The sequence below is a fragment of the Thamnophis sirtalis genome, unplaced genomic scaffold (assembly GCF_051295495.1).
Source record: "Thamnophis sirtalis isolate CommonGarterSnake01/CBP01778 unplaced genomic scaffold, rThaSir2_p1.2 scaffold_4, whole genome shotgun sequence".
In the NCBI taxonomy this organism is placed as follows: domain Eukaryota; kingdom Metazoa; phylum Chordata; class Lepidosauria; order Squamata; family Natricidae; genus Thamnophis; species Thamnophis sirtalis.
In genome coordinates this window covers 14,608,311-14,621,282 of record NW_028261384.1, presented here as the reverse complement: position 1 = coordinate 14,621,282, position 12,972 = coordinate 14,608,311, and the positions used below count along the sequence as shown (strand labels likewise).

The 12,972-nt window shown below is 36.9% G+C and overlaps 1 protein-coding gene across 2 annotated transcripts in view; it reads left to right on the top strand.

Annotated features, from left to right (window-relative positions):
- The window catches only part of ADARB2 (adenosine deaminase RNA specific B2 (inactive)), a 511,321-nt gene that overhangs the window by 477,909 nt on the left and 20,440 nt on the right, over positions 1–12,972 (top strand). For both annotated transcript variants that reach the window (XR_015696318.1, XM_014052563.2), the window contains exon 8: positions 2,387–2,555. Coding sequence is in view for 1 of the 2 variants with exons in the window: in XM_014052563.2 (XP_013908038.2) it covers positions 2,387–2,555 (169 nt within the window). In the remaining variant the exon portion in view is untranslated. The remainder of the gene's footprint in view (positions 1–2,386; positions 2,556–12,972) is intronic.

Here is a 12,972-nt window from a genome sequence, read left to right as displayed (position 1 = left end):
CCAAAATGAAATAACCTTTGTTTTACATTTTAATTAAAAATGATGGACTTTGCAAGATTATGACATCCCTCAATACTTTTTTATTTCTCTTAAGAGATCTTTCTATTTCTGAATGAGATAGGGAGATTTTGGAGGTAAGATTATGCGAAGATGTTAATAACATATTTTTAGGGTTCAGCTTTCTGTATTTGTTTTAATTCTTTGTTTATTATGGTGGTGCTGAGAATCAGTTTCTTGATTGCATCTGAAAATGTGGCATCTTTCAAACAGGAGCCTAACCTCAGGACGGGTTTGGAGCTGAAAAAAATATTGAATTCTTTTCAACCACATAGCTTCTTATGAAAGAGGATGAATATGAAACATGAAAACAGAGGATTCAGACACCTCTGAATAGGCCTAAAATAGGAGCGGATTTGAAAAATGTCTGACAAAAAGTATGTCTGAATCAAGTTTGCATTTGGCAATTATGATTGTCAGTGTACCTCTGCTTGGGCTTTGATTCTTGGCAGCTAACATTTACTTAGTATAATCAAAGTCATGTAAATTACAGTATGTGCAATTGGTTCCAGAATTGCTGGTATTTTCAGACGGTGTCTTTTTTTTTCCCCTGCACGCTCACATCTGCCCTTTCTACAATTTCCAGGTAACAATCTGAGATCTGAAATTTGAAAAGTAGTTCAGTGTGATAAAAGAGAAAATAGCTTGAAGGCCTATATTCGGGGGGAGGGGCGTTGATAAGGACGAAACAAACAGAAAATTAAGCAAGCTATTGAAACATCTGATCATCTTCCAGCTCAGTCAGTTTAGACTTTCACAACTCAGGTATGCGCGGGAAGTAATGTGGAAGATCTGTAGAGTCCTCTTGTATTACCTGCAGAGGTCCCAAGCAAAATATGTCTTGCATGCCTTGTAAAAATAATTTTTACAATGGACAGTCTCTGACAGTGATGAACTTGCTTGAGACCAAGGAAGGTAGATTTTAAAACTTCCAGGTATTAAAATAATGCTAACCCTAATCTTTCCAAACCTGGAAATATGTGATCTCTATTTTTCTGAACATAACTCCAGCTTCCAATCATAAGCATTCAAAAAAGACAACTACACAATACAAAGAATTAAGAGATCAAGGTAGAACAAATTGATCCCCATCTATGACTTTCTTAGCAGATGGAGATCCATTAGTCATTACTTTGCTGGGAATTGAAGATATTTTTATGGGTTCTTCCAATTAAAAGATCTTTCCCCAATTCCCTTAGGCCTTAAGCTGCAGGAATTCATATTAGACTGCACCCATGTTCTTCTTCTATAAAACACAAATAATGGTATGCTACCTTGTGTAAAAGTATGAATAATATAACAGACTACAATGATGCATTTTGCATGTAAAAATTGATTTGTGCTTAGTAATTAAATTGCAAATAGCATTTGCTAATCCTTAACTACAGAAGAAGGTGATGACCAGATCTGAGCTGACAGAGAAGTTAACAGAACTAAATTGACTTGACTGTTCCACATGAATTTGTTCTTAATAATCCCAGGTTACTAAAGCAATTTATTTTTTCCCATTACCTTTTTTTTTCTCTTGTAAATCATTTGTTGGCATCATTTAGAGTCAATCAATTGCTTCAATACTTGCTAACATGTCCTTAAAAATACACTATAAGAAAGCCAAAAGTTGTGGGGGGAATAGAAGAAAGACAGCAATATAGCTGAAGGATAAATTCAATAACAAGCACTTTTTTGCTCAATGCTTTGACAAAATTCATAATTTTCCAACCCTTTGATTTTTTTGGTTTCTTTTATTTTAATGACACAAATTCATGTAAATGTATTCAGGATTGCATCCATAGAATACCATGCTATGAGTTTGGAACAGCTTTTGAAGATGTTCTATACATTAATCTGGTACAGATAAATTTTATCTGGTGCACATAAAAGGTTAACTCAGTACAATTATATTGGTCCTCATTTGAAGATGCTAATGCTTTCCTAAGAAACTCCTATTGCTGGTATCCCAGAAAGATGGATTGTCAAGGAATGGCATTTCTCATAATAGTCTGCTGGATAGTGTGGTTATCTGACACAATCTTCCTTTGAGCATCACAGAGATTTGAAATAAAAATGGGAGGTGAAGAGAGAATTTGGCTTTATCAACACAACACTTATTCAAAAACTAGCCTTCTATCTTTAGTGAGATTTACTATCAGGCAGATGTCACAAAGAATGAGGGCTTCAGTACACAAGTTGGAACACTGTGCATGGTGGTTAAAAGACACAATTGTCTTTTGTGCCTGCTTACATTTGGAGATTTTAGGAAATGAAATGCAAATAGTAATTCTGTTGTTACTTTCTCACCTCTGTTTTCTTTTTTTTCTTTTTAACCTAGTGAATAGCGTTAAACACATAGTAAGAAAGTACCGTGGGCATCTTCGAACGAAAATTGAATCTGGAGAAGGAACCATTCCAGCTCGATGTACCAATGGAATTCAAACATGGGATGGTGTGTTGCTGGGGGAACAGCTAATCACAATGTCTTGCACAGACAAAATTGCCAGGTAATATTTTAATGAAACTGAACAGCAGGAAGCAGTGAATGTGGATATGACATTAATTAAATAAATCCTAAGCAAATCCTAAGGAACTTCTTTAGTATTGCCATATAATTGCATTGTTTTAAACCATTGTATTAGAGTTGGTTTGAAAATATATATACACGCACGCATGCACGCGCACGCACATACATACATACATACATACATACATACATACCAGTGGGGGGATTCAGCCAGCCGCACCTATTCGGGAGAACCGGTTGTTAACTTTCTAAGCAGTTCGGAGAACCGTTTGTTGGAAGAAATCCCATTTTGTTTTTTCCCACTTTACAGGGCTAATCCTGTAAGGAAGGCAGGAAGGAAACATTCTGGTGTTGTTTCTAGCCTAATCTTTAGTGCCCTGCTTACAGAAACTGCCTCTCCAGTGTAAACCCTTATTACATTGTACAAAGTGCCCATTGGCGTGAGTGACGTTGAGTTGACCACGCTCACCCAGTCACATGAACACTGAGCCTCACCTACCCATTTGGTCATTTGGTCATTAGGGCAGAGAACCGGTTGTTAAATTATTTGAATCCCACCACTGATACATACATACATACATACATACATACATACATACATACATATGACACACAGACACATGACACAGAGACATGCACACAATGTTATTATAGCAATTGGATCAGGACTAATATGCTTTTCATAGGTTTACATGTCAGTAATGTATGTTTTCCTTAGGAGAAAGATCACCTGTGGTTAGGTGACTTTTCAGGCTCATCTGAATTTTTTATATTCTGAATTACCAACCAAGGAATCAGTGACACTAGTTGTGTAGTCCTTATGCACTGTAGACATTTCTGATGTGTGTTTTAGAATGCTCTCAACAGTATATGCCCGCTATGGAGCCAGTACAGAAATATTGAACATTTGTCGACGTGTTCTCCCCTCCCCCAAGAATTAAATGACCTTATAATTGTAACTGAGAAACTGTGTTAAACTGTGATTAATCTATGTTAAAACAGAGGAAGATCACCTATCCAGGCTAAGAGGTAGACGGTAAAGTATCCCCTCCCCCAGCTGTCTGTTTGAATCCTGATGAGGGGGGGGAAATCCCAAAAAGTTTCATTGAAACAACACATTCTACTCATGAGCCATGGTGGCACAGTGGTTAGAATGCAGTACTGCAGGCTACTTCTGCTGACTGCTGGCTGCCTGTAATTTGGCAGATTGATTCTCACCAGGCTCAGGGTTGACTCAGCCTTCCAGGCCTCTGAAGTGGGTAAAATGAGGACCCAGATTGTTGGGGGCAATATGCTGACTCTGTAAACGGTTTAGAGAGGGCTGTAAAGCACTATGAAGTGATATATAAATCTAAGTGATATTGCTATTATAAATCACAGTTATATAAAAGAGCTATTGGCTACCTAATTATTTATTTGTTATAAACATGTCTTGTTTATCTGACTAAGTAATGTGTTTCTTATGCTGAGCAATACATCCAGTTGTCCCTTTTAGTCCAAAGGAAAAAGAACTAAATTTGAATTTTTGCAAAATTTTGTTTCAGCTACTCTAAACGCTCCTTCTTGTTCAGTACAATACTGGATACTTACATGTTTCTGCAGATGACATTAATTCTAAAATAATAGGCCACAACAATAGCACCCTACTAACAAATCAATATATGGTTCATTGGAATATAAGGTTCTTTGACAATAATGTAAAGGCATGAAAGCTGGCTGGGTGACTTTGGGACAATCACCAGATGATTGTGAGTTCTAATCACACTTGCGCATGAAAGCCAACTGGATGACTATGGGCCAGACTCTGTGTTTTGGCCCAATTCACCTCGCAGAGTTGTGGAGAAAATAGAAATTAGGTAAAATGTTTTCCCTCCCCCACCCTCCGGTGGGATCCGTCTATCAGGGCAACCTGTTCTACCCAATTATGGGATGGAGCATACTGCTTCCATTTTCGCCTTTCAGCCCCAATCCAGGGGCCTTCGCAGGCAGTCCTTTTCCCAACAAATTACTTTTGTGTTAAATTAATGTTTTACTGATTAGGCTATGGCTAGCTGATGAGAGCTAAATAGCTTGAAATAAATCTGTACTAGTCTCACTTTATTTCCTTGTCGGTAAAACAAAAATTGAACACTAGAAATTAGGTACACTTGCTGCCTTGAATTATTTATAAAAATAATAAGGGCAAGATAAAAAGTCTAAAAATATATAAATAAATAATCAACCACGCGCATGTATATGTGTAATTTTTACTTATATACTTCCTACAGTGATACAATTTACAATAAGGTGATGAGACCCAATAAATGGCATTCCACTACTTCAGCAGAGGAAAGTTTCCTACTTTTTATTTCCTACATTAGGCTTCATCTAGATATGAGAAAAATTAACAATTTGGGTGGGACACTTATGTACATGCATTAAGTTCTGTGCAGAAGAGAGCAGTGAGGCATTACAGAAAAAAATATTATTATTTTGCTGTAAGCAGCACAAAAATATTTACTTTAAAAGTTTGCAAAAGTTTACGAAGTAATAATCTGTTTAAAATCAATGGTATTGCCCAATCAGGATATATCTTCACCTAATTGATTCAACTCTAACAATTATGTAGGAGTCTAATGACACTACATCAAAATAATGGAGCACATGGGTAATGAAACAATCTCAAAATAATGGCATTAGATCAACATTTTCTCTAACATTTAATCAGATAGATAAAGAAGAAGCCTCTTGTGCTGTTCCCTCACTGCTTCTGAATACAACCCAACTTCTAAAATGAGATTTCAGGAGGAAGAGGACAACTAAATCAATTATAGCTTCCCTGACAAAATGTTGCTGTCTCTGTTTTTCTCTGTGTCAATATATAATAAATTAAATATCAACTCAAGAATCAGATTATATTTTAATATTGATGAAAAAGTCAATTTCAGTACTGAGGGTATAAAGCTGCATTTTCTTCAACTAATGAAAACCAGATGAGAACTTGTATTTCTCCTACAGACTGCTGCAAAATACTGTGATATATTATCATGATTGATTCCAGGATCAAAAGACAATCCGCCAACTTAATATTCAAAAATTATAATTGTTAATATATTTATTAATTAATTACATATTAATATAATCATGCCATGGGGCTTCTTAGTCAGTTGTACAGCTGTTAAAATCAGAGAAGAGATGACATATAGCTGAGGTTACTCTCATTTGTGGTTTCTCTTCAGTTTGTATAAATCTCAACATTTTTTTCAGGATTCTGTCCATTAGCCCTATTGACTGGAAATTACTAAATTTAACACCATCTAAAGAACTGACCATGAAATGCAAATCTACCATCTTCTGAATTTTATTAGAACAGCCAAAGTTACCTACAGTGTTAGTGTAATCTGTGTGTGTGTGTGTGTGTGTGTGTGTGTGTGTGTGTGTGTGTGTGTGTGTTTTCAAACTCTGGAACGCCTCAAGCATTTTCAACCAAACTTGGTACACAGATAACTTACTCTCTGGAAACAAACACTCTGAGGGTAAGACACCCATAACACCCCACCGGGTGTCTGTGTGTGTCTATGTGTGTGTGTTCCAGCATTACTCTGGAACACCTGGGCCGCTGAAACAAAAAGGAATGAATGATATCTATAGGGTCATATCACAGTACTTTTGACAGTGATAGTGTGCATTAGTGTGATAGTGTTAGGATATAGCCTGTTGTGCCTTAAGATGACATCTACTGTACAGCACAGTGGAGTTGCAATGTTAACGGCTTCACAGTACTCCACAAGGGGGCTCCAACCTAATACAGAATTAGGATAAATAAATACCCGTGCAATGCCGGGTTATCAGTAAGACTAAGAACGAACAAATATGTCCCCTATCTATATGTATCCATAATTATGGCTACATTTAGAAACCATCAGAGGTGAAACGTGAAGAAATTTATGTGTACAGGGGTAAAAATACATTAACTATATATGAAAGTAGGTTATGGATGCATATTCAGCTGAAAAACTTCAAAAGTATTAAGAATTTATTTTAATGACAGCTCACTGTAAAATCAGTAGAGAACATGAAGGGATGGTCAACCAAAATATATCTTTGCTATATTGTTTCCTGCTGTTTTAATGTTGTGCATTGGCCAGAGTCTTTGTAGATTTGAGCAGTCTTCTAAATTTGATAAATAAATGTCTCTGGCATCATTGGTACTTGCTAGCTTTTTTGCAGATGTTTCAGTACCCAACTAAGTGACATCATCAATGTTAGAATGGAATAGAGTTTGGTTTGCTCTTTATTTGCCTTGTCAGTGTTGGTGGGCTCATACTAGTTTCTTAATTAGGCTGTTGTTTACTGTTTGATTGTTGTCTGAGTTGGTAGTTGTTCATTGGATATTATTTACTGCTTGATTGTTTTTCTGGTATTAATCTGCTGTTGATCTCTGCTTAGGTAGGTGTTGATTGCTGGCAAGGAGGCATTTCAGTATCTCTTCGTGTGAATATATACTAGTTGTTTCTTTATAGGCTGTAACAATCTAAATATTCCCATTTGCCTAAATAAATTTATTGACAATTGAATCTTTCATTCCATTTACTTTTTAGAGATATGAAGAAAATTCCCCATTTAGATCATCAATCATAGTTGCTTTAAAGCAACCTATTTGCCTGACGTACACAGAGAATCAGAATAGTATTTTTCTAATAGATTAGAAAGAATTACTGAAGCCTGGTGAATAATGCACAGTTAATAATTTATCTAACAGCTGTTATCATTTTTCTGTACTCACAAGATATGGAAGCAAGAAAGCAGTTTCATCAATCTGATTATCATTCAAAGGACTAGGCAGCATTAAAGCATTTTGAAGATCTGTAAATGTGCTATCTTGTGATAGCATTCTAGATTTTAAAAGACAGTCCGGCTTCTGGAATCTGAGATGGCTACTCTATCATGGTAAGGGAGTTCTTGGCCATCTTCAATCTCATATTCAAAAGCCTATACTAGGAGAATGCGTCTTTTAAATGGCCAAGAGTTTCTTGTTCTAGATCACAGCGAGACTTTGCACGTAACTCATAACACAGGTAAGATAAAGGTAGGCATCATAACAGCCAGAAGTTACTTTGGCTCTTATATTTCTCCAAAGGCAGTATGACCTATAGGGGGTCTTGGAAGTGAAAATGGAATTGTAATTCCTGTTACATATTGGACAAATTCAAATGGCTAGCCAGAGTAACATTTTAAAAAGCTACCCAACCTCAGCTTTCTTTTATTTCCTTGAAAACAAAATATATTAGTCACCTGAGATTTTAAAATAGCAAGATAATTTATGGATGTAATAGGTTTTAGGGTGCCCAAGTATTTCCCTTGGTTTTCTCTGGGACACTCCCGACCTTAATGCCACCTCTGCAGAAACATTAGTGCTAAAAAGGAAATGCTTCTATATACACAGCAATTAAAGCAAAGCAAGCTGTTAACAAGTGGGGGGAGAGTTGCATTAAAAAAAAACCAGTTGCAGCTTTAACAAGTCTTTTCAGTGATAGACTGTTGGGATTTTCATCTGTTAGCAGTGGAAGGTTTAATTCTAGGATCTGGCACTTTGAAAATGAGCTACAAACTAATGGGAGCAGAAATCAATTAACAAGGTCAGCTCCCCAACCAAAGACAATATGTACAATCTTATTTGACTGGAGATTGATAGTGTCTTTCACTATCAGCTACAAAAAGTCAAGTTACCCCCACTGCTAAAATACTGATCAAACACCATTGCAGTAGCTCTTGTTTCCAAAACATAATAGCCAAGGCGTTATATAATGAGAAAAGCACCAGGTGTCCTAGAAAGTTCAAGACTACCATGAAGAGCTATCCTTATTGTGTGAAATATAAGAGGAAGCTTTGATAATTGACTCTCCAGGACTGTGAATTACAGAGCTCTACCACCATGCTCATTAGATTTGCTGCGGATGGCCACAGCCAATCCATCTTTCCTCCTGTGTAACAGATTTCTTTGTAGACTCATAGAATTGGAAGTGACTCACAGGTCATCTACTCTAAACCCCTGCTCAGTGCAGGATCTACTAGAACATCTAGCTTCTGTTTGAAGACCTCAGTAAAGGAAAACTCACCACTAAATGTGGCAGAGTAGTCCAGTGGGGTCCATTGGGAAGGAAAGGTGAGTCAAATGACAAAAGCTGTTTCAACCCTTCTGTATGCGTATGTGTAAGGAGCAGAGCTCGGGTTGGAAGATTTGACATTTTGGCAAAAGCAATAGATTTTAGAACCGTGTCTGATTCACACAGTCAGGAAGTTCCTCAACTCAACTCTGACTTACAAGCATTTAATTAGTGAACGTTTGAAGCTACAATGACAAGTGACTTAAGATTGTTTTTCACACTTCAAACTGTTTCAGCATCCCCACAGTCACAATTTGGATCAGAATTCGGATGCTTGGCATGTATTTATGAGGATTGAAGTGTCCCAAGGTCATGTGATCACCTTTTACAACTTTCTTACAATGGGGAAAGCCAGATTCACTTAACCATTTTACTAACATAACAACAGCAGTGATTCACTTAACCATTTTACTAACATAACAACAGCAGTGATTCACTTAACCATTTTACTAACATAACAACAGCAGTGATTCATTTAGCAACTGTGACAAGAAAGCTCATCAAATAGGGCAAACTTCACTTAACAACTGTTTTGCTTAGCCATGGAAATTTTGGACTCAAATGTGGTTGTACGTCGATGTCTACCTGCAAGTAACACAAATGGCAAACACACATAAATTACTCCTTCCTCTTCCTATTTTACTCTCTCTTTTAAGGTGGATTGGACTGAGAAAAAATGACTGACCCAACTTTTGATGACCATTTCTTTCTTTCAGAGCTCTTTTCCTGGACTGGTGTTCCAACATTATACCATGTTTCCCCCAAAATAAGACAGGGTCTTATTTTCTTTTGACTCTCGAAATAAGCGCTTGGCCTTATTTTCGTGGAGATCTTATTATTTTTGAGGTGTAGGAAGAAACGACCGTGGTCAACTCACGGCTCCTGCTGCGTTGTAATATTTTTGCTGAGGGCTTATTTTGGGGGGAAGGTTTATTTTAGCATATGCACTCAAAAGCCCAATTGGGCTTATTAGCCAGGAAGGCTAAAGTATTTCTATTCCCATTTCCCTAAGCAGAGATATCGATGGGAAAAGGAGATCTAGGGAAAGCAAATGACTGCCAAATTTGGCAGAGTATTCTGATGATAAAAAATTCCTCCATTTTTGAACTTGAGACATTACAAGTATATATGAACCGGACAAGACTTGGGTTGCAATGACACAACATTGTTTTGAGGGAAGATCTGCCCTTGCAAAGATTTTTGCTCCAAGATTTCTTTTTAAACTAAGGATGCTAGAGAGTGAATCGGGCCCTCTCTCTTGGACAAGATGTCCTTTTTTATTTAATTATAACTTTTCTATTTGCACAGCTGAGTTTCACTGCTCTAAAATTCAGTAAGAAAAGTAATTCAACTTTTTTCTGCAAAAGAAAAAAAAACAGGTTTGGTGATTAGAACTAAGCTGATATGTCAGGTGTAGAAAACAAGCAAACCACGTGGATTAATATCAGTAATATGAATAGGACCGGGAGATAAAATTTTAAAATTGGAATATTGACAGTTCTCTGTTTAATTTTTTATTCTCCTTCACTTTCCACTATCTGTCAATTAGTTATTTTCAATTTGTGGCTCAGTTATTTGTTTTCAGCACACTGATGAGAGCCTGTTCTCTCAAAGCTATGTTTAATTATTTTTTTACACTGTATTATGATAAGGGACATGGTGGCTCAGTGGCTAAGATGCTCAGTTTGTTGATCAGAAAGTCAGCAGTTCAGCAGTTTGAATCCCTAGCACCACATAATGGAGTGAGCTCCTGTTACTTGTCCCAGCTTCTGCCAACCTAGCAGTTTGAAAGCATATAAAAATGCAAATAGAAAAATAGGAACTACCTTTGGTGGGACGGTAATAGAGTTCCGTGTGCCTTTGCCATTTAGTCATTCCGGCCACATGACCACAGAGACATCTTCGGATAGCGCTGGCTCTTCGGCTTTGAAACAGAGATGAGCACCGCCCCCTAGAGTCGGGAACATCTAGCACATATGTGCGAGAGGAATCTTTACCTTTATCTTTATGATAAGTACATTTTTATGTTTACTAAAATTTTGATTTAAAGCTTCAACATGAATCTCTTCAATATAGTCTGAAAAGAATCAGTCACAAGGAATTAAAGCCAGCCTAAGGTTATTTCAGGAAGAAAGAACAATCTGAGATTCATTGCATACTAAAGTTGAGAGGGAGGATTACTTTAAAGGGGAGGGGGAATTCTAGGATACCACCTACTGCTCCTCAAAGCAAATACTCCAGAACTGCCTCTCAGCAACCAAGATAAATAAATAAGCTCCATTTTTCAAGCATTGTGTTGCATTGAATATTGACTATGTACAATTCTTGTTGCTTCTAAATATATCTTACAGAGAGCCAACAGCTGCCTTCCTTTGGGTTCCTTCCATTCTGAATCTGGCCCTTCAGTTCTTGACAAAAGAAAACCAAGTATGTTTTAACAGGAATTATTGTGCTTCGAAAAGCAGAATTAGCTGCAATGAAACATGTTTCTTTAGTTCATTATATTTTCTTATTACAGTGAGAATGGATTGCCATGTTCACACTAAAATTCAGTCCCAAGGACTTGGATTTAAACTTGCCCAGATTCCCTGGTTTCAATGTAATTCAGGATAAATCAGTATAAGTACTTTATTTTAAATTTATTTATTTAAACTATATGCATGGTTGTTCATCCAAACACAACTCTGCACAGCTCATAACAGCAATAGAAACCAAAACTCAATAAAAATTAAAAAAAAATATCTATGGAGATTCTCAGTCATCCAAGTCCCAAATGTGCTTTTTCAAGAGGCAACTGAACTTCCTTTGTTTTTCCTTGAAGATGTTTTGCTTCTCATCCAATAAGCTTCTTCAATTCTGAAGAAGCTTCTTGGATGAGAAGCAAAATATCTTTTTTTTAAAATACTTTTTAAAAAATTACTAATTGAAGAGCCTGTTCCTCTTAAGTGGATGAGTCCATTTCTCCCTTCATGAAGTTACTTCAGCTGGTGTTGTGTCCTTGAAAGGTGCACTCCCAATGTTCTGCACAATTAAAAGAAAATATCAATCTATCCATCATATGCCTTCTTAGCAAGACAAGTCACATTGATGTATTGAGTGCCTGGAATGCAGTGGTGCTTTCACTTTCTGTAATCAGGTTAATATTTCAAAAAATTTAACTTTGAAAATGCTATCCATGGGGAAATCGGTGGAATTGTAACTACAACTTTCTATCTATACAAAAAAAAAGCAACTATCAATTGTCAATTATGTTAATAAAACTGTTTCTGGGCTTTGGACTGAGAGACACAGAGAAAGCCCTTCTCTATATGGAAAAAACTAATTTACCTTCCTACCTGATGAATTACTATTGTATGAGGGGGAATTTAAAAATGCAAACCATTGGTTGTGATCCCTCTTATTGATAAAGTGATGAACTGAAACAAAAAAAACCCAACTAATTCAGGTAAGGATATGTGTGGTTGTAGAATCTACATAATGTAAAGGTAAAGGTTCCCTTTGCACATATGTGCTAATGGTTCCCAACTCTAGGGGGCGGTGCTCATCTCCATTTTAAAGCCGAAGAGACAGTGCAGTCCAAAGAGATCTCTATGGTCATGATTAAACCCCGAAGGTGCATGGAACACTGTTACCTTCCCCCCAAAGGTGGTTCCTATTTTTCTACTTGCATTTTTATGTGCTTTCAAACTGCTAAGTTGGCAGAAACTGGAACAAATAACGGGAACTCACTCTATTATACGGCGCTAGGGATTCAAACTGCTGTTCTTTCTGATGACAAGCTCAGCATCTTAGCCACTGACTGAGTCACCGTGTCCATTTTAGAACCTACATGCTAGTTGTCTTTTTTTCAATGACTGAACTAAAGGAGGAGTTCCCTTTTCTCTTGCAATCATTCAGCAGACCAACTTCAACCTGCAGCCTTCAACTGCAGAGGACTCCTTCGATGTTGCCTTGATGAAATCCTTAATTCAGTCGATGTCAGTTGAATTTATTCAATTTAATGTCAGTTGAATAAATAGGAAGCAGCAGGGGAAATTGCTTCTGGAAAAAAAAAATAGAATGCTTTGCAGAAAGGCATTCTTTACATCTTTTGGAATTTACTGGCCAGGCAACATGAACTGATTCAGTGGATCTTCAAACATATATTTTATCTATCTAAGAGCCGTGATGGCATCGTGGTTAGAATGCAGTATTGCAGGCTACTTCTGCTGACTGCTGGTTGACTGCAATTTGGCAGTTCAAGTCCTACCA